Source organism: Mastigoproctus giganteus, unplaced genomic scaffold (genome assembly GCF_048544385.1).
Source record: "Mastigoproctus giganteus isolate SK-2022 unplaced genomic scaffold, ASM4854438v1 scaffold_33, whole genome shotgun sequence".
Classification (NCBI taxonomy): Eukaryota; Metazoa; Arthropoda; class Arachnida; order Uropygi; family Thelyphonidae; genus Mastigoproctus; species Mastigoproctus giganteus.
The window spans coordinates 159413-182119 of record NW_028328310.1 but is presented as its reverse complement, the minus strand read 5'-3'; the positions used below and the strand labels follow the sequence as shown (position 1 = coordinate 182119).

Genomic DNA, 22707 nt, shown 5'->3' with positions numbered 1-22707 from the left:
ATGTATTATCTTATGTTTAATAAAACCACCGTTAGCAAAGGATTCACAGCTTTTTGTTAAACTAGTGCTTCATAGTCAGTGGCAGATCTTAACAGAAAATGTGCATTATCTTGAAAACGGTTCATTTGCAGCTTGATGTTCACTGGAATTTTTTTTGCTTATTTTAATTTGTACTTTTCACCTTTAAATTATTGACCAACATTTTTGAAAACCCCTGTATACATAATCTTACTACCGATACTATAAAGGCATGGCTGCTACAAGATTTCTAAATGTGTTTTGTGGTATCTGGTACCAACACGTAACCAGCAGATCCTTTACCTCCTGTAAGGTCCGTGGTTGAGATGCCGCAGATCAGAGTTGCTATTCCAACACAAACTACAGATGCTTGATAGGATTGATGTCTGGGGAATTTGGAAGCCAGGGCAATACCTGGAAGTTCTCTTCACATTCCACAAACTAGTCTCAGACAATCCGGGTGGTGTGGCATGCCGCACTATCCTGCTGAAAGATGGTACCGCCAGAGGGGAAGACCATTGCCATGAAAGGGTGTACCTGGTCAGCAATGATGTTTAGGTAGGTGGTAGACATCAGAGTGTACAGCACATGGATGATTGGACCCAGGGTATCCCAGCAGAACATCACCCAAAGCATGACACCACCACTGACTTGTTTTTATCCCACGGTGCATCCGGGTGCCATTACTTCCACAGGTAAATGATGCATGTGTACCCGGGCGTCTATATGGTGAAACAGGAAATGTGATTCATTGGACCAGAGGACCTTCTTCCAATCACCCAAGGTCAAGTTTCGATGCTCGCGTGCCCATTGTAGGCACTGTCACGAGTGAACCATAGTTAGCACGGGCACTCAGAGTGGCCTGCGACTACGCAGCCCCATTTTCAGCAGGATTCGATGTACCGTGTCTTGTGACACATTACTCCTGTCACCAGCATTCCAATTACCGGCGAGTTGCACCACAGTCACCCTTTTGTTGCCACGTACCATCCAGGAGAGCCTTCGCTCACCTCAAGCATCGATGAGCTGTGGTCGTCCAACATCTCGCCAGTGGTTCATGGATTTTCCCTCCTCGGACCACTTTTGTAGGTACTAACCATGGCTGACCATGAGCACCCCTCCAGCCTGGGTCAGAGCATATCGTTTCAGATATGCTCTGACCAGTCATCTGGCCATTACAATTTGGCTTTTGTCAAACTCACTGAAGTCTGCTATGTTTCCCATCGGAAGAACAAGAGTAACTAACACTGATTAACGGAGCTCAGTATCAGGTGTTTTTTTCACACACTTGTTCTAACCAGCGCAGTAGTTCACCTGTAGTTGCTTCGATTTGCATAACGACTCGCTGGTCATATGTTTTGGTTCATCGATGTACTCCCTAAATATCTGAAACTATACACTTCTATCTTCTTTCCCTCAATAAAGATGTCAATCCCTTCCTCTCCCTCCTTTTTTGTCATTCTCATTGCCCTACTCTTAGCTTCACTAAACTTTAAATTGCATCTCTTTGCCTCCACTACCAAGCTTACCACCTGCTCCTGTACCTCTTATCCATCCTCATAAATCAACAAACCATCAGCAAACATCATCACTTTCATTTTTTCTGTCCCAATCCTTTTCTCCACAAAGAAAAGGATTTGGACAGTAAAAAGCCCATTAATAATTTCAAGCAAGCCTATGTTTCCAAAAGTGATTTTTGTCAGTCTCTCTGTATAAACTTTTAGTACTTTCTTTATCAACAACCTTCTAACTCTGTTTCTTTAACACTTCCCGTATGCTATCTCCCTATGCTATCATATAACTTTTCAATATCCAAAAAAGCCATCTTTTATCCATCATTTGTCTCTCAACAAAAATTAGATCTGCAGTGGATCTACCTTTTCTAAAGCCACTCTACTCTTCCCTCATCCTACTTTCAACCTTTTCTCGTAATCTTCTCTCCACTATTCTTTTGTAAAATTTTCCTATGTGACTAGTCAGGATGATCCCTCTGTAATTGTTCCTTGAGGCTGTCATAGACGTTCTCTCGGACATGTCAAGCTGGGCTTGCTACCTGGAAGTCTAAAACACTGAACTAATATTCAGGTGACTCTCAAGTGAAGTGGACCAAATTTCAGTTTAGACTGGTCGTTCTGTGGCAGCCAAATCTTCTGCTTGCACCTTCATGGAGGCAGGCCTGTTAGTAAACATGGGTATAACCTCCAAGTGCAAAGTACTGAAACATGGCACCCAGTATACTGGAGGTGACCACCCATGTGTGAACCAACGTAAGCAGGGGTCAAGGTGTGGCACCGACACCACATAGAGGAATGCCATTCTTGTGTTAACAGGCAATCTAGGTTGTATATATAACCCTCATCAACCAGTACAATACCACCACTTTGCTTATTGGAAGCTTGAAGTGGTGGATCCTGTGTATAGTCTCCAGAGCAAAGCTCTGGTAACATCCCCATCTCTTCCATCATGCAGTATGATTAACATCATGACGAGAACCAATCTTCCTTACATTTCGAGGGTACAACTCTAAACAGTTTTAGAGCTGTACCGGCTGCTAGATAGTCCAAGGGACAAGCCTATTGGTAACACTCTAGGAGGCTTCTGGATCAGCTAGTGTATAATCCCACTGCCTCTATTCTACCAGACAGTGACTGAAGGGAGTCCGATTAGTGTGCATGTGAGGGGCATTGTCGAGGCCACATTATGTCAAGGAGCAGGGTATATTCTTGCCATGTGTACACCATAATCCAAAAATTTCATTACTTCATACAACATGTACTCCCACCTTTTCTTACCACTGAATACATCATGAATAGTTAAACTAATAGAACAAAGTTATCTGAGAAACGATCTAAACCTCCCAAACACTTCCCTGTTCATTTCACAAATAATGCGGTCTCAGTTCCAATCTCAATGGTGTCCCTTTCCACTTACAATCTGCCAAACTCTGTGTACTTTATCTGACAGAAACCCAATTATTGATTGATTCAGGCACTGCTCATTTCAGTTGTTCTAATTATTCACTGTACAATTCCTTTTGCTTTAAATGTGGTATTTGTGCATATGTCCGCTATGATATTACCTGTCTGAGACTTAGTAATTGGAATTTCCTCTCTTCAACCTCCTCTGGCTTAAAATCTCTCTAACAACTCTGTCAAAATCATCTGTATCATTCTCCCAACTCTAATCAATTGGAACTTGACTTTCGCCGGTCCAACTTTTCTAAACAGCGAGGTAATTTTCCTTGGTGATTTTAATGTTCACAATTCCAGCTGGCTTCCATTTTCTAGTCACACAAACCCACTGGACGAGAGGCTGAGGCGTTTGCAATTACTAATGACTTTATACACAGATTGTTCATTTACTCACCAGAATACCAGACAATCCTAACCACACAGTCAACACACTTGATCTTTTTCTCACAAGCAACCCTTCTAAGTACACGGTCGAAGTCAGTGGTCCTCTGGGCACCTCAGATCGCAACTTGGTGATGGTCTCTTCCCCAAAGGAGTCGTTGTCTAGTGGCAATTCTCAACCTCGTGTTGTTTTACCATCACAAGAATGCAAATCTGATGATCTGCGAGATTTCTTTCAACTTTTCCATGGTCGGATAACTATTTCAAATCTTCTGTTTGATGCCAGTGTTTGCTCAGATCGTCTTATCTTGTCTTCCTTCACGGATTAGGCGATCCGCCTGTTCCAATCTCAAAGAGGTCTGTCCATCTTTTCTTCGGTCTTCCTCTGTCTCTTTTACCTTTTGCTCTATATGTGTAAGCTAATTTAGGAAATCTATTATCTTCCATTCTTTCTACACGTTCTTTCCATCTTTGTCTATATTCTATAATTTTTTCATTAACTGAATAAATCTAATTCCTTTCTAATATTTAAGTTTGGTATTTTATCTAATTTTGTACATCCTTTAACATATCTTAAAAATTTCATTTCTGCAGCTTGTATTCTATTAATGTCGCTTTGTTTCGGTATCCATGTTTCAGAACCGTAAAGAAGTGTTGGTATTGCCATTACTTTGTAAAATTTCAATTGTGTTTCTTTCCTTGTTTTCTTAGCCAGAGTTCTTTTTACTGTTCCAAATATATTTTGAAATTTTGCCAATTTCTGGTTCATACCTTCTTCGACATCATACGTTATATCACATCCTAGATATTTAAAATGTTTTACTTGTTCTAATATTTTATTGTCTAACTATTTTTGTTCTCACCGTATATTTCCCTTAAAAGCCATTGTTCTAGTTTCCATTGTTGATATTTTAACTTTATATTCTTCTGTTATTTGGTTTAATTTAAATACTGCTCTTTATAAATTATCTTCCCTATCTTGAATAATTACTTGATCATCTGCAAATAACAGTGTAATAATCCTATTCTTTGTATTTAAATATATCCCTGCATTAATTTCCTCTTTCCATTTGCATTTCATATCCTCGATATACAGGGTGTTTCAGTTAAACGTTTCAGAACTTCTAAGAGGGGTAGGGTACATCCTGACAACTCGAAATCATATAGCAATGTGGGGTCGGAAATGCTTTCCTGAAGCGGTGTTGTACACAGAAGCACCATAAAGAAAAGAGACCGTAAGTGAGAAATCGTTTTAATAATACATGAAAAGAAGCAAAAGGTACATGGATTAAAGTAAGTGTTCGAAGTTTCTTCCACGGGCTACAATGCACGCCTCACATCTCCGACGCATGGACATCCGAACATTCTGGAATACTCCAGGCGAATTTCGAATTTCTTCGGCAGCTACTGCGATTCTTGCAACCAGCTCCTCAGCATTGTCAACAGGGGTGTCATAAACTAGCGATTTCATATGACCCCAGAAATAAAAATCAAGACATGATAGGTCGGGTGACCGAGCAGGCCAACGCACGGGACCACCACGTCCGATCCACTGTTGACCAAATGTGACATCCAGGTAGTTACGAACATCTCCGCTATAATGGGGAGGGGCTCCATCGTGTTGGAACCACATTGTCTGTTGCGTCGATGCAGAAATCTGTTCATCTCTCAAAAGTTGTGGCAATACTTGCTGCAGAAAGATCCAGTAGATAGGTCCGGTTAGACGACACAGTAACAGGTAAGGTCCGATGAGGTGATCTCCCATAATACCGGCCCATACATTGACCGAAAATCGAATCTGTGCTGCACAACGTCGTATTGCATGCGGGTTCTCGACCGCCCAGATATGGTCGTTATGCGTGTTGAAAATTCCTTCCCTTGTGAAGGATGCCTCATCGGAAAACAACACTTCAGCAGGAAAAAGGGGATTTGTAGCACATTTTCCAAGGTACCACTGTGCGAAAGCAATACGAGGTTGAAGAAACTTCGAACACTTACTTTAATCCATGTACCTTTTGCTTCTTTTCATGTATTATTAAAACGATTTCTCACTTACGGTCTCTTTTCTTTTTATGGTGCTTCTGTGTACAACACCGCTTCAGGAAAGCATTTCCGACCCCACATTGCTATATGATTTCGAGTTGTCAGGATGTACCCTACCCCTCTTAGAAGTTCTGAAACATTTAACTGAAACACCCTGTATATGTTAAACAATGTTGGTGACAAGCTACACCCCTGTCTAACTCCTTGATTTATTATGCTTTCTTCTGTTAATTTATTACCTGTATCTATTACTATTTTTGTTCCTTTATATAAACTATTTTTGTAAGATGCTTTGGGTATCCTTTATTACTCAATATGTCCCATAGTTTTCATCTATTTACTCGATCAAATGCTTTTTCATAATCTATAAATGCTAAATGTGTTTCTAAATTAAACTCTTTTCGTTTTTCTTTTATTATTTGTTTTAATACAAACATTATCTGTACATGATCTTCCTTTTCTGAATCCTTCCTGTTCTATTAATATTTCATCAGAGATAATTTTAATGCTATTATTTATTATTTTGCTATACATTTTATATACTGTTTTAATATGCTAATCCCTCTATAATGCTTTGTATCATTTCTATTTTCTATTTTCTTTATATTGTTCCCAACATTTATTAAATAAATTTAGTATCCTATCTTTTAAAAAACTTCCTCCATACTTGATCAGTTCTGCATTTATACCATCCATTCCCACTGCTTTTCTATTTTCTATAGCTTTCAATGCCTTTTCCAATTCTTCCTTCGTTATCAGATCTATATCACTAACTGGGTCTAACTGTATCTCTTCTATTTGATATGTTGGGTCTTTCCACAATTCTTCATAACATTTTTTCCATTGTTCTTCCTTTATTATATTTATTCTTGAAGTGTCTTTCTCTGTGCTATTCAAGTGTTTCATAATTTTATATGCCAAATTTTGTCTTCCATGAACATCATGTTCTGTTGTACTTATAAATCTATCCCATGACTTTGCTTTAGCCTTCCTTATTAAAGCTTTAGTTTTATTACATTCTTGTTTATATATTTCTACATTCTCCCTTGTCCTGTTTTGTATATATTTATGATATTTATCTTGTTTGTCTTGTACTGCTTTAGCTATTTCTTCACTCCATATCTTTACCCCCCCTCTTCTTATAGTTTTTCCTGAATTGTCCTAGTGTCTCTTTTGCTATCTTTTGAATTACATTTTGTATATTATTCCATTCTTCTTCTATTTGTTCTCTCTCTGATGTTTTACTTATTTCGTCTTTAAACCTTTTTTCATATAAATTTTGTATACTTTCTTGTTTGTTTGTTGTTTGGTTTTTAGGAGCATTAGCAATTAAGGTCATATTGCTCCGGGATATGCAGTGGTCATTCCCTGACCTTTCCGCATCCTCCATATTTGGTGGTGACGGGCTCGAACCCCGGTCTAATCAAGAAGCATGTGCTACGCACTGCTGCTCCTTCTCACCTGGCTATGGAGGTGCCTGTATACTTTCTTCTTGAAGTAGATATACTTTGTAACCTAACTCCTCCTTCCTCTGTTTAATAGCTTTTCTCTTCTTCCATTTAGCCCATAACTATATTTTTGAAGCCACTAAAAATGATCTGAATTAATATCATATCCTCTAAACACCTTAGTGTCAGCTCAGATTGTGTCAGTGAAATAATTTTTGAAGGGATGAAATCCTTTATTCCACACTCTGCCATAAAACCTGGTACTTTATCTTAACCTTGGTTTTCCAATTAATGTGCTAAGGCTGTTCAAGATAAGAATGTTGCATATTGCAATTGGATTGTAGCCAAATCTCCAGTTTCATTTCTTGCCTACACCAAAGCTCACAACTATTGTAAAGCAATTATGAATCAGTTTAAACTAGATTTCAAACAGGCTAAGGATATAAAACTTGCTTCTTGACCAAAGGTTAGTGGAGCATTCTTGTCTCTTGCCAAAGCTACTGGTCACAACTTTTGCCTATTTCTATTCCCACCTCTGTCTAAACTGGACAGTTCTATTCCCACTTCAGCCAAAGATAAAGCTGACCTCCTAGCATCCTACTTTATTTCTAACTCATGTATTGATTTTCTTGGTAAATCACCTTCTACCATTCCTAGAACACTCCATTCAATGCCTCCTATGGTCTTCCATCAAAAGGATATCAGAAGAATGTTGAACAGTCTCGAAGCCAAGAAAGTGCCAGGTCCTGATGATATTTCTCCACTCATTCTCAAAACCTGTGCTCCTAAGCTTAGTCCTGTTCTGTGCTGCCTTTTTCACTTTCTTATTCTGCAGGCATTTCCCCTTCTGCTTGGAAATTTGCTCATATCCAGCCAGTTCCTAAAAAGAGTGACAATTCCCTCCCATCCAATTATCGTCCCATTGCACTTATTTCTACTCTTTCTAAAGTAATAGAGAAATCAATTAACCGCTAACTCAAGAAATCATCAAGAAATGTTCCATCTGATCAACAATTGCTAGTATGGATTCCATCAGTGTTGATCCACTGGATATATTCTGGCTTTATGTTACCCACCTATGGACAAATTCAGAGGAAAGGTTTGGTGAAACTGAAGCAGATGCTCTTGACAATTCAAAAGCTTTTGATTGTATTTGGCATAAAGGTCTTCTAAATAAACTTCCATTTTATGGTTTCCAACTGTTTTTTTTGTAATTGGGTATCCAGTTTTCTCTCAGGCCACAACTGCAAGTGGTGGTAGATGCTATCTGTGTTCTAATTTCTACATTAATGCAGGTTCCCCACGGTTTTGTTTTTTCTCTCACTTTTCCTATTGGAAAAGGATATCGAGACTGGAAATTCTATCCAGTTTTGCTGATGATAGTACATTGCATTGCACCTTTCAGTTTGAGAAACTTTGCCCTGCCCAAACAGTTTCAACTTCTCAAATACCCACTACCAATTCCTTAAATGCTGATCTTCGAGTAATTCTGCAGTGGGGCAAAGATAACTTAATTGATTTCATCCCTTCTAAAACTGAGTCCTGCTTATTAATCTTGCAAAAAAGGATTCTTCTGCTCCTAGAAATCAGAGTTTGTTTGTTATATGGTTTTTAGGAGCATTAGCAACTAAGGCCATATTGCTCTGGGATATGCGGTGGTCATTCCCTGACCTTTCCACATCCTCCGTATTTGGTGGTGACAGGCTCGAACCCCGGTCTAATCAAGAAGCGTGTGCTACGCACTGCTGCTCCTTCCCACCTGGCTACGGAGGTGCCGAGAAATCAGAGTGTTATCTTCGATGACACTCTGATTTCTAGGCAAGATCATATATATCTATTAGGGATTACCCTGACTTTTAATCTCCCCTGGCATAAGAATATCACAAATATTGCTGCTTCTGCATCTAAAAAACTTGGTTTTCTTTTTCACTATCGACGTTACCTTTCTTCCAAACAGTTGTTCACCTTGTACAAATCGTAAATCTGCCCTACCATGGAATATTGTTCCCACATATGGGGCAGTGCCTCTAAAACCTCTCTCAGGCTTCTAGATTCCATTCAAAAGAGAGCAGTTAAATTAATTAATTAAAGACCAATCTCTAACAGTCTCTCTCTACTCTGTCTCACAGACGTTCTTGTTTCTGTTGTATGACTTTTCTATAGATTCTTCCATGGGCACTTCTCCTGAATTGGCTTCTATAATTCCAATTCCCACTCTCTCTACCAAACCAGTCCAAACACATGCTGCAATTAGTCTGCATCCTTTTACTGTCCAATTTCAAACTCACAGAACCAACTTTTCTTCTTTCTCATTTATTCCTTCAACTTCCGTTTTTTGGAATACCTCCCTTCATACGTATTTCCTGAAAATTACAATCTACAGAAATTCAAGTACGATGTCAACAGGCACCAATCAATTCTCTTTTCTAGTCTCTCGATATCCTTTCCTCCTACCATACTACTTTCATTACTCTGTGTATCCATTGCAGTTCTGCTTGGACAGCATATCTTATCATTTTTATTGTCACTTCATCAAACCCTGGCAATTTACCTCCTTTCATCCTTTCCATTGCTGCCACCACTTTACTTCTTGATATCGCTCTATTTCTCCAACCTCTTCTTCCATTGTTTCTTCTTTTCTCTTACATTCAATAGCCTCTTAAAAAAATTCCTTCCACTTTCTCCTTATTTCTTCATCTGTAATTATTCTTCCCATCTCACTATATAGGTAATATTGTTGCTCCCTATCCCTCCCATCCTTCACTAATCCATATAACATCTTTTCCCCATTATTAACATCCCATATATCTTGTGACCAACTGTCCAACCATTTCCTCTTCTCTTCTTTAACTATTCTCTTTGAATCCCTTTTTTTGCTATTTTGTATTCTCTCTCTCTCTGACTCATCTGTTAAGCTTTTACATCTCTTTCTAAAGGTCCTATTCTTCCAGAGTGGTCTGCTTTGCTCTCTCATTACCCCACTATGTCTGTTTCCATCTCACACCGCTTGTCCTCCCACACACTTCTATTGCACTAGCAACCAGAGAATTTTTAAATCCTTCCCACACCTCCCCTACTCCTTGTACTTCATTCTCAGGCTTCAATTTTTCTATCTTTTCTATATGCATTTTTTTTTAAATCCTGGTTTTTCAGCATCCATATCTCATTCCTCCTCTCTTGTTTTATTTTATCTCTCTCTCTCTCATTGATACTAGCACCCCTATAAGTAGTCTATGATCACTTTCCATAGCTACTCTTGATAGTACCTTAATATCCTTCACTCTCACCCATAGGTCACTTCTAATCAATATGTAGTTAATTATAAACTTATGCTTCCCATCACAGCTATACTTCATATAACTGTTACTTTCCTGCTTTTAGAACCACCCATTCCCAATTCTTATTCTATTCCTCATGCATAAGTTCAACATTCTTTTCCCTTTACCAAACTTGACCAAAACTTTTTTATATCCTCTTCCATCTATACCAAATTGCACATTAAAATCCCCCATAACAATTTGATTTTCTTCCTTTAAATACTCCTCCATCTCTTCAAAACATTACCTTTTTCTTACTTTCACATCCTGTTTGTGGTGCATGCAGAATGTTGATCCGTTTTTGTCCTACCATCACCTTGATCCCTACCAAGCTGTCATTTATTTTGTTAACCTCCACAACTTTCTCCCTCCATTCTGGGTTCAATATTATAACCACTCTGTTTTTCTCTTTCTCTCTCTCTCTCTCTCTCTCTCTTCATTTTCTGACCACAAAAGCTTATAATCCTGTCCTAAGTCCTTTTGTCCTTTGCCCCTCCACTTCACTTCACTCAATCTCAACACATCATCTCCCCCTCCACCATTACATCTACTAACTCTTCCTCCTTCCCATTTATGTAACTAGTACATACTCAAGCTTGGTTTGGGTACGTACATTTGTGAACTTCATTACTTTACTGCTTGCCAGTACATCATCTATTGAAATACTGAATGTGAATCAGACATTTAATTATCACTACAAAGTTTCAATGTCTCACATATCCAGCAAGTGGGACAACTTGCTGGATACATGAAATACGCAAGCCAAATTTGAGAGAAAACACTCACACTACATTCAATTTTCTGGCTTTACTGCCATGGAAGAAAGTTGCCTCGCCAGTGACAGAGCTAGGGATTACAGCTCTTTAGAAATGACTGTTATCTACAAGTTGACCTAAAATATCTAATGTCGTTTTAAATTGAATAATGTCACCCAGTAGGCAAATCTACTATTTATTAAAAACTTGAAGGCACCATTGTGACCAGTTCTGAATTATATGGTTCCATCATCAAACAACAGATCATGTTACTGACCTCAGTTACTGACCTTGTGCAGAATGGTAAACAAACGTATCAAATTTAAATCAGACGTTTTCCTCAAACTATTTCAATACCTGTATTAACAAATGATTAACTCAAATATTTCACATCAACTGAAATGCATGCATACACAAATAAAGAGTTTTAAATAAATACAAAATGGGGAAAGAAATCAACTACTCACGTTGCAAAAAACAAAGTTCTTAAACTTTAAAATATGATGTTGTGCAGTTAGATAGCTGAATTCTATTGCAAATTTTTAGCAAGACAATCACAAACTTTCATTGAAAGGCTTAAAATGTGGTACACTAAATTATATTACTATACTACACATTCACTGACTATTTACAGCATCCATCTGTTTAGTCTTATTATACTAACCTCTTCTAGATCACTACAAGTCATATTCTTTTTCAATGTTCCTGCATAAGCTTGTTCATTATGCCAAGAAGCAGTAGTGAATTTTGATCGAGGAAATGTAATGGGAGCAAGTGGATGACTAGAATTACGTGCTGCACAAGGAGACGATCGAGGAGAAGGTGAACTCTCAGTGGAAACAACTTTCCTTACTTTTTCTTTGTTACGTTGTTTTTTAGCTGGCCTTGATCTTAATCCAAGCTCCTAAAGATGCAAGTATTCAAGGAAAAACTTAATATTAACAACTATTACTTGTAATTGTAATAATGATTAAAGTAATAAACTAAAATGACTGGTCACTTTAAGGTGACATGGATAACACTTTAAGGTAACAAATGATTAACCCAATGAAGTAGAATCTGCTTCGTTGAATCTGCAGAATCTGAAATTAGAAAAGCAGAATCTGCATTAGAATTAAATTTTAATACCTCACAAATAGAGTTTTAGTTATGAAAGCTTGCTTTCTTTGGATATGAGTTCACAGGACTATTAAATCCTCAATGCACAAGTAATAATAGATTAAGAATTGAATAAAGTAAATGGAAAGTGCCTTTTTTTTTAGCTGTTTTGTATGAAAAAAGCAGTTTGCCAAGCTGAATTCAATACCTTTCAAGGAAAATTTTGACAATGGTTCAAGCCTTTGTTAAGATTCAAAATGACTGTTCTCACATATAACTACAAATTTTAATATTAGTATTTAATATTAGATTACAACTCACAGAGTTGTAAAACTTCTCCAGCATGCAACTCACAATTGTCTCATAATTTGAGTGTTTATTTACTGTTTCCCAAAAAAACTGCATAATAAATTTTTAAAGCCAGTCCAGGAATCTGTTTGGTTCATGGATTCTTTGAATACAGAGTCCAACAGCGCTTTCAGATTCAAGGTCCAACAAAAATTCCTGCTTTGATGTTTTTTTATATAAATAAGTAATGGAATTTAGTGCGAACATATCTGAAACATTTTCCTTCTATACTCAGAGCTTGTGAAAACTGTTTCATTAAACCGAAATTTATATGCAGAGGAGATAAGAGAATTTTGTTTCAATCTACTAGTAGCTAATGTTTAATCTTCTTTTGGACCTGATGTCAGACACTATCTTGGTGGCCAATATTTACTTTTCCCAATGTTTCACTTTTTGTTCAACTATCCCACTCTCACAGAAAGCAAGGTATTTTTGTATAACCAAGTTGTTGGCCAAGTCGTAGACCAACTTTAAAATCACCATACAATAGCCAATCATGATCCTTGTACTGAATTTTTTCCAAAAGAAGCTTAGCATTTTTGTAGTTTCAAGTATGCTAGGAATGTATGCATACATATTTCCATTGTGAAGAAAAACTCCTCTGAGGTTTTGTTTTGAAGAGTCAATAAATAGCCTTCACTCTGTAGGTGGGTAGAAAATTCCAAAAAGTTCATAAACTGTAGGAATGTTGTTAAAAAATATCACACAGCCTTCTTCAGAAAAATGAGAAACAATTCTGGGAACATATGTCTATATCATGAAAGGAATGTTCCTGGAGCCAAAGATTCCTGAATTTCAGTCTTGGCTCTAAAAGTTCTGCAGATCCTTTGGATATATTTAAATCTTTCACAAGATCATCAAGTTCATATTGTGTAAACAGCTATGGTTCAGCACTGCAAATTTCTTCATCATAATAGTTTATATCATCCTCTAGGTCACAAACATCAGATTTGGGATCTGGTGGCATATGTTCAAGAATAACTGGTGGAGATGGTACAAGTATTTCGGGTTCATGGGGGTAGTCATCTATTTTTACTGGCTTTATAGCTGAAGTAATGCTGTTGGGGTACACTATACTCTGCTTATTCTTTTTATTATAACTTGCTACATTTATAGAACAAAAGAAGTAGTCATTAATATGACTGAGGTTCCCTCTACAGCAGTGTTTCCCAAACTGGGTTCCGTGGACCCCTGGAAGCCCATAGACCAGTTCTAGGGAGTCCTCGAAATGTACCATCTGGAACTGCTCAAATTATTCATTACATGTATAGCAAATTAATAAATAAGATTATTATTATACACTGAGTGATCACCGAATTATGACCACCTACATAATTCTTCGTAGGTCCTCCTTTTTCCCTCTGTACAGCAGCTATCCGACTTGGCATTGATTCAACAAGATGTCGGAAGCGTTCATGAGGTACGGCCAACCAAGCTGTGTGTAACAGCAATGCAGGTATGGAGGTGTTTGGTGTATCCAGACACCTGATATGACTTTCCATAGTGTCCCACCAGTGCTCTATGGGATTGATATCAGTGGAGTTCAGAGGCCAATCGATATGCTGGAAGTCAGAACTGTGTTCCTCAAACCATTCCTGCACATCAAGTGCCCGATGGCTCGGTGCATTGTCATCTTGGAAGACACCATCGCCATTCAGGAAAAAGTGTAACATAGCAGGGTGTACACAGTCAGCAAGCAGTTGACAATAGCAGAGACCAGTGATATGTTGTTCCACACACACAAGGGGGTCCAAATTTCTGCCAGTGAAACATGCTCTACACCATACAACTGCCTCCGCTGGCCTGCACTTTTAATACCACGCATGATGGATCAAGAGCCTCATGTTGTTAACGCCAAATCCGTACACGACCATCCATGGTGTGGAGTAAATAATGTGACTCATTCAACCAGCACACCTTCTTCCAGTCTTCCATCCAACTTGCATGCTCTTTGCACCAGGCGAGTCCTTTTACGCCGATGAACCTTGGTTAGGAGAGTATGCTGGAAGGGTCGTGTGCTGGTATAGCTCATACGTGTGAGCATGCAATGCATGGTCATGGCAAATATTGTTCCGGGTTGGCCCATTTTGTATTGGGTAGTCAATTCTTGAACAGTGCTGCCCCTGTTCGAGTTGTCGGACCCAGCATTCACCTCTAACTTCAACCTTTCGCTGACCTTTGCAGTTTTGCTGTCAGCTTGTTGTTTGACCATTTTGATGCCAGTCCTATTACACTTTACCTATGGCGGCTCTCGAACACTCTACCAGTTCAGCCATTTGGGATATCGAGGTCCCACAATGTGTCCTTTATCAAAGCCCGATAAATCCTTCGTTTTACCCATCATGCTTGGAATTTTACTACCTACTGAACCACTGATACCTTATCTATGCTACGTAGGTTGACCAACTGCGTACTCTCATACCTCACGTGGTCAACGGGTCGCATTCACTTTTCATAAGGGTGGTCATAATTTAGTGATTACTCAATGTATATTTATATAAAAATAAGAATGAAGAATAAAGTAAATTGTTTAAACATAAAACTTTGAAACATAAGACTATATATATATATATTTTTTTTTTTTTCTGAACACTGCTTTTAAGCCAATGTTCTATATTTGTTTTGAACAATATTGCCCTTATGCGGCGCTAATGCTACTGTAGGATGAACAATTAAACATACGTGCATTGATATATTAGATCAAGATTCCGATAGATTTTGGTTTGCGAATGGTGGGGATTTTTTTTTTTTTTTTTTTTTTTTGTTTTGGCGGGAAGTATTACCGGTAATTAAGGCCTAACTAACTGGCTAGCTGTAGTTGTACTAGCAGCTGTTGAATCGCCTATAGTTCCAAGTTAACTACAGCAGGCCCCCGTTATAACGCGGTTCACTTTACGCTGATTCGCTATAACACTGTTCTTATATTATAACCCGTATCTGACTATAACGCTGTCACAGATCACTATAACGCTCTTTTACAGATTACATTTTTGACATATTAACGAAATCGTTTCATTTGATAGAGTCGATAGCTTGAAAATGAATAGCAAAACAGCATTAAAACGTTTCCCACGCCGACTTGAGAAATTTTCCCACGCTCAGTGAAATTTTCTCGCACGCTAATTTAGTTTCAGTACAGTGACTTGTTACGTAGTTCCGAGATCAACATTTTAAAAAATGATCAAGTATATTGCTTGTAATATTTGCGTTTTATGCATTTATCCGAAGTATAGTCATCACTCAGTAGAGTATTAGACATTGTGCGTAACGGAAAGTTTACTTGAACATTGTATCGTAATTAATTCAACCAACGCAGTTACATTTTCGAAGAGTTAATAATGGCCGATAAGGATGAAAAAGCAACAACGTCTGAGCGCAGTACGAAGACTATAAATGTAAGAAAAAGACTGAATTTGAAAATTAAATTAGACGTTTTGAAGCGAATCGATTCCGGTCAACGACAAGTGGATGTGTGCCATAATTTAGGACTTGCAACTTTAACTGTAAGAACAATTATAAAAAAATAAAGAATTAATTTTTGCAGCGGGAAAGATAGCTGTTCCACTGCAAGCAACTAGGACGGCTATTAGGATTGAAATGGAAAGACTTCTAATTTTATTGAAGATAATATTCCAATGCAGAATTTAGTTAAGTTAAATATTAAAAAAACGAGAGAGAGAGAAAGAGATTAGCCAATATGATGATCTGAAGAAAACTCGCCTAAAAAAAAAAAAAAAAAAATGTGGAACCATTTAAAACTGGTAAGGGCTGGTTGAACAGATTTAAAATCCAGGGAGAAGCCGCAAGTGCAGATCAAAGAGCCGAAACTTTCAAAAAAGAACTTGTTAAAATTATTGAAGCGGGATATTATGTGTTAAACTTCTCAACAAGTTTTTAACATAGCTGAAGCAGGACTTTTGTGGAAACGAATGGCTAAAAGAAGTTTCATATTGAAAGAAGAAAAAAACACGCCAGGTTTCAAAGCGGCGAAGGATCGGTTGACTTTATTGTTGGGTGGTAACGCTGCGGGCCATTTAAAATTAATACCCCTTTTAGTTTATTTGGAAGAGGGCCAAAGTTCAACTCAAAATCCACACATTTTTCATGATTAAATTCATTATTTTAATTGGAATTTTAAATTTACTTTTGATACGCAAGTAGTTACCACATAATTATATGGTAGTTATTATGTAATGCAGAATATTTTATATGTGCAAATATTTGAATATTAAATATTTTGACCGACATTTGTGCATCTTTTCATTACTGTTTATTAATCATTAGGAAATATCCTATGGCACCGACCGCAGCTCATAAATACATATGTTACCTTATGGGAAAGCGGTGCTCGCTTAGCGCGGATTCACTTAGCGCTCTGTTTTTCCGTAACGAATGATCAGCGTTAAGCGGGGGTCACCTGTATTAACATGGGATTAATAAAAATATAAAATAGGAGGGTGACTTTCTTTTACATGGCCGAGTCTCTGCTACTTCCTCGGGGGCTTTGAGCAGATAAGATAGCCATACTAAACAACATGAGGTCTGCTGACGAGGCTACTAGTGACGGTCGTGTTCCAAGCCGCTAAGTGGATTTTTCTTATTTATTGATTTGAAATTATTGTTTTTCTAAAACTTTTGATTTAAATTTAGTAGTATAACATTATTTTGTGATTTTTTGATTAATTTGGTGTATTTATTCTTTACTCGGCCTTGTAAAAGTATCGGTAAGGGTTTCCACGTGTTCGTAACTACCGCTACCGTTAGTAACTTTCCCGCCATTGTGATACCGTACTAGATAGCGTTAGTTGAACTTCGTTAGCAGTTAAATTGTACGTTTAAATAAATACATATAACGACTTAGATTACAACGTAATATAATTAATAACATAACATAATTAATTAATAAATTAATAGAATCATGACTCAGACCAGAGCAGCAAAGCAAAAGGCTCAAGCTAATGGAAGTGCTGTGGCTCAGAGCAGAACTGAGGGGGGCAGTTGTCCTCTGACTCACAGCCTTATAAAATGCACTGTTTGCTTGATGTTTGCAGAGCAATCGGGTACGGGACATGATACTGCCAAGGGGGATGTCTTTGTGTGTGCGCGATGCAAGGAGTGTATCGATATCAGGCAACAACTCGGCGTTCTTATGGGCCTATATGAGAGCTTGAAGGACAGGGTGCATGCCCTCGAAGAAACTAAATTGAGGGGCCCATCAAGCTCTCAGCTGCCCACATCAACGCCAGAGCTTGCACTTGGGCATCGCGTGACACAGAGACAACCCCCAAGGCAGAATGCGCTGGTCCCGAAGGAACTAGTAGTTGTTGGTGACTCTATTGTCAGGGAAACGGGGAACATGCTTTGTAAAAAAGATAGGTGGAACAGGACCAGGGTATGTCTGCCAGGGGCAAAGGTTGATGACATTGTAGAGCGAATATCATCTTTTAAGGGCACAAAAGGTGATATAGTTGTACACGTTGGCACTAATAATATTAAGAGTAGGAGACCAGCAGAATTACTTAACAAGTACAGGTCACTGTTGAACAAAAGCCGAGAATTAGGGTTGAATTTGAAAGTGTCTGCAATTCTGCCCAGACACGATAGGAGGGAGTATATGATGAGAGCCTTGTCGATCAATTTGGCCCTGGAAAGATTGTGCAAGGCTCAAGGGGTAGAATTTTTTTCAGCCTGGACTGTACTTGTTAACAGGAGAGATTGCTTCTACAGGGATGGGATACACTTAAATAGAAAGGGTGCAAGAATATTTGCTGATGCTATCGAGGCAGTGTTAGGTGGGTCGGAAAACTGCTAGCTTGGGGGGGGAGACAAAGACCAATAGATTGACAGTAGCCACTGGCAGAGGTGAAAGAGATTCTTGCACTGCTTCTATTAGAATGAGCAGAAGCCTGAAAAACAAGATGCATGGTATTTCAGAGACTGCTGGGAGCCATTGCGGTACAAGTAAACACATGGGTTGTGTTAGGGTAGCTAAGAATAGAAACAGGTGCAGATATACTTGCGTGTACACCAATGCTAGGAGTTTAGTAAATAAATTTGACGAATTTGAGGTATTGCTCAAAACATCGAAGGCAGATATTGTTGGGATATCAGAGACGTGGTGTCACACAGATATAAGGGATGCGGAACTGCAATTTGGGGAGTACAACGTCTACAGAAAGGATAGACAGGATAGGAAGGGGGGAGGTGTTATGCTATTAGTTAAGAAACACATAAAAACCAAGGAAGTGAAGCCAGTCGACATCGCTGGACAGTGCAGTGTGGAGTCAGTTTGGTGTGACATAAACATTGGGAGATCAAAATTGAGAGTAGGAGTGTGCTATAGGCCTAATGACTCTGATGAGTATAATAAGGAACTGTACAGGGAAATAGAGTGGGCCAGTAAATCAGAGTGTCTTATAATGGGAGATTTTAATTTCCCAGATATTGACTGGATATTGGGGGCTGGTTAGTCACACACTAGCAGGGCTTTTGTGGATTTATTGGATGATTGTTTTCTACATCAGCATGTTCGGGAGGCAACTAGAGGGAGTAATACTCTTGATTTGATTATCAGCAGTAATTCTTCATGCATTAAGAATCTGCAGATAAATGAACCACTAGGTGGCAGTGATCACAGTGTGCTGAAGTGGGATTTACTCAAAGAGGTAACTACCATTAGGGGTAAAGGGAAGGGTTATTGCTTCCGTAAAGGCGACTACGATGGACTGAGACAGTATTTAAATTCTATACAGTGGGACCAACTGATGATGTTACCAACAGCAAATTCAAAATGGGAAGCATTCAAAGAACGTATCTTGGAAGCTACTAGGCTTTACATACCAACTAAGAAATATTGTTCAAGGTTTAGGCCAAAATGGATGTCAGATGAACTAATCAGGCATATGGCAGAGAAGAAAAATGCATGGGATACATACAAATTAACACATGACAGAGAAGCCTATGATAGATACAAGTTGATATGCAACCAAGTTACAAAGGAGGTTAGGCAGGCGAAGGCAGATTACGAGAAATCCTTGGCAAGGGATGCAAAGAAAAACAGCAAAGAGTTCTTTACTTATATAAACTCTAGAAGGAAGGGGATGAATCAGATTGGTCCACTTGATATTGATGGGTCAAGTGTTGATGATCCTGCTCAGGTAGCTAACAAACTAAATGAATATTTTGCATCGACATTCACACATGAGGAGTTATTCAGCGAGGGGAATGCCAGAGGTGTATTCAACTCTAGCAGTAAGCTACAGAATCTTGAAATAACTGGGAGTAAAGTGGAGGAGAAACTGTTGAAGATAAACACAAGAAAGGCACCCGGGGTGGATGGGATCTATCCAGTTATATTAAAGGAGGCAGCAAAGGAAGTAAGCAAACCCTTAGCCATAATTATGAGAGCTTCCTTGGACTCAGGGGAGGTACCCATAGACTGGAAATGTGCAAATGTGACCCCAATTCACAAAGGAGGATCAAAGGCTGACACAAGTAATTATAGACCTGTGAGCTTAACTTCTGTTCCAGGAAAATTAATGGAGGCACTGGTTAAAGAAGCACTGAAGGATCATTTAGACAAGAATTCAGTTATAGCTCAGACACAGCATGGTTTTGTTAAGGGGAAGTCTTGCCTGACCAACTTGATTGGATACTATGATGCAGTCACAAAAGAACTGGATGCAGGGAATAACTTTGATATTATATACTTGGATCTTAGAAAGACTTTTGATACTGTTGCACATGGAAGACTGCTACACAAATTGGAGCAGTGTGACATTGGAGGCAAATTGCTGCTATGGATAAAGGGGTGGTTGAGGGGGAGAAGACAGAGTGGTAACCAATGGACACTGCTCATCGTGGACTGATGTTGTTAGTGGAGTCCCTCAGGGCTCAGTGTTGGGTCCATTATTGTTTTCTGTATTTATAAATGATATTGATGATGGTATATCGGGCTTAATGTCCAAGTTTGCAGACGATACAAAGGTTGGCAGGGTTGTCAAGGACACTACTGACACTATGCTGCTGCAACAGGATCTGGAAAGGTTGAGCAGATGGGATGAGAGGTGGCAAATGAAGTTTAACATTGACAAATGTAAAATACTACACATGGGAAACAGCAACCCCAGAGCAACGTATCAACTCTGTGGTACAACACTGATAGTGGTAGAGAATGAAAGGGACTTGGGGGTGGTTGTGCAGGCAGATATGAAGTTCTCTGAGCAGTGCAGACGGGCTGCAAGAGTAGCTCATGGAGTATTGTCAATGATATACAGGAATTTTTCCAGCAGGGATAAGGAGGTGATTATTCCACTGTATAAGGCGATGGTCAGGCCACACCTAGAGTACTGTATACAGGTCTGGAGGCCTCATTTCAAGAAGGATGTAGAGCTGCTGGAACGAGTACAGAGAAGGGCAACAAGATTAGTGAATGGAACAAAGGGGTGCTCTTACGAAGAAAGGCTTAAGTTTTGCAAATTACAGTGTCTGGAGACTAGGCAACAGCGAGGTGATCTGATAGAGGTGTATAAAGCCTTGAATGGTTTAAGCATGCTCAATGCTGATGGGATTCTTCCTCTAGCTCAGAAAAATCACCTGAGAGGGCATAAATTCAAATTGAGGAAAGACAGATGTAGGATAGACGTGCGGAAATTTGCCTTTAGCCAGCGGGTGGTTGGTTGGTGGAACAGACTTCCATCCCTTGTGGTGGAGGTTGATAGCCTAAATAAATTTAAGACTGAGCTGGACAGGTATTTAGAATGAATGGAGGGATGAAATGGGAGTTTTTTTTTTTTTTTTTTTTTGGCTCATGCTGCATAAGCTTGCTTTCTTGCATCATATGCCTCTACTAATGCTAATGCCAATATACATGGAATGTGCATCTAAGAAAACAATTCTTACTGTTTGTAAAAAATCTGCATGTGATAGATAAAGATGGTTTGGATTTTTTTTTTGAATTAGCAGTAGAAGTATGCCCAGAAATTTTGGAAACATGAAAAATCTATGTAGATCAGTGTTATTAAAAGGGATAAGAATCTTACAAAAAGTATAAACTAGTGAGCAAACCAAGTTACTCAGGATGGGGGGTGAGATATGCTAAAGCTGATTATGTGAGTTCCTTGGACAAGAGTATAAAGAAAAGCAGCAAGGAATTTTGTATATGTTAACAGTGGAAGAAAAGGGATGAATCACATTGCTCTGCTGGATATGAATAGTATAACTATGGATGGTCCTTTACAGACTGCTGATAAACTGAATGAATCTTTTGCATCAACATTCAGACTGTAAGAATTTTTAGGAAACTGAGTCAGAAGTCTATCTAATGACCGGGAGTTAAACAAATTTATAATAACAAAGTAAAATGGAAAATAAATTGCTACAGCTAAAAGTAAACAAAACAGGTTGATAAAAATCTATCCAACTGTATTAAAATAAGCTGTAAAAGATGTAGGCAAAGATGTAGACCATCCTTAGATTTAGGAGAAATACCTGCTGATTGGAGAGTGAAAATGTATCTCCTATTCACAAGGGTGGCTCAAAGGGTGAAGTGGGCAACCACAGACTTGTAAGTTTAACCTCTGTGCCAAGGAATATAATGGACTCACTAGTTACATAATGCAAGGTCATCTTGACAGGAATATAACCATAAGGCAAACACAGCATGGGTTTGTTAAAGGGAGATCATGTCTCACCATTCTGATTGGTAGTTCGATTGTGACTACGAGGTTGTCACAATGGAACTTGGATGCAAAGAATAATTTTGACATTGTATACTTTTCAGCAGAGCCTTTGACATTGTACTACAAGTACAAGTGCTGTATAAATTGGAGCAATGTTGTATTAAAGGCAAATTACTAACGCTGATAAAGGGGTAGTTAGGTAGTAGGAAACAAACAGTGGTTATAAATGGCCATTGCTTGCCTTGACATGGGCTAATGTGATTGGCTACTACGAGGTTGTCACAATGGAACTGAATGCAAAGAATAATTTTGATAATGTATACTTTTGGATTTCAGCAAAGCCTTGGAGACTGTACCACATATATGACTGCTGTATAAATTGGAGAAATGTTGTATTAGGGGCAAGTTACTACTAAGGCTAAAGGGATGGTTAAGTGGTAGGAGACAAACAGTGGTTATAAATGGCCATTGCTTGTCATGGGCTAATATGATGAGTGGAGTTCCACAAGAGCTGGTACTGTTTTTAATGTTTATTAATGTTATTGATAAGGCATTTCAAGTTTAATAGTGATAAATGCAAGGTACTACATTTGGGTAGCAGTAATCCTGGAAGAGAATACCTTTTGGGTGGCAACAAACTCTGAACG

The 22707-nt window shown here is 38.6% G+C and overlaps 1 protein-coding gene across 1 annotated transcript in view; it reads right to left on the bottom strand.

Moving 5' to 3' along the window:
• Positions 1 to 22707, bottom strand: part of LOC150074864 (uncharacterized) — a gene marked incomplete at its 3' end in the record, with an annotated part of 122443 nt that overhangs the window by 32548 nt on the left and 67188 nt on the right. The window contains exon 3 of the mRNA XM_090389452.1: positions 11599 to 11838. Within this exon, the coding sequence (XP_090245578.1) occupies positions 11599 to 11838 (240 nt within the window). The remainder of the gene's footprint in view (positions 1 to 11598; positions 11839 to 22707) is intronic.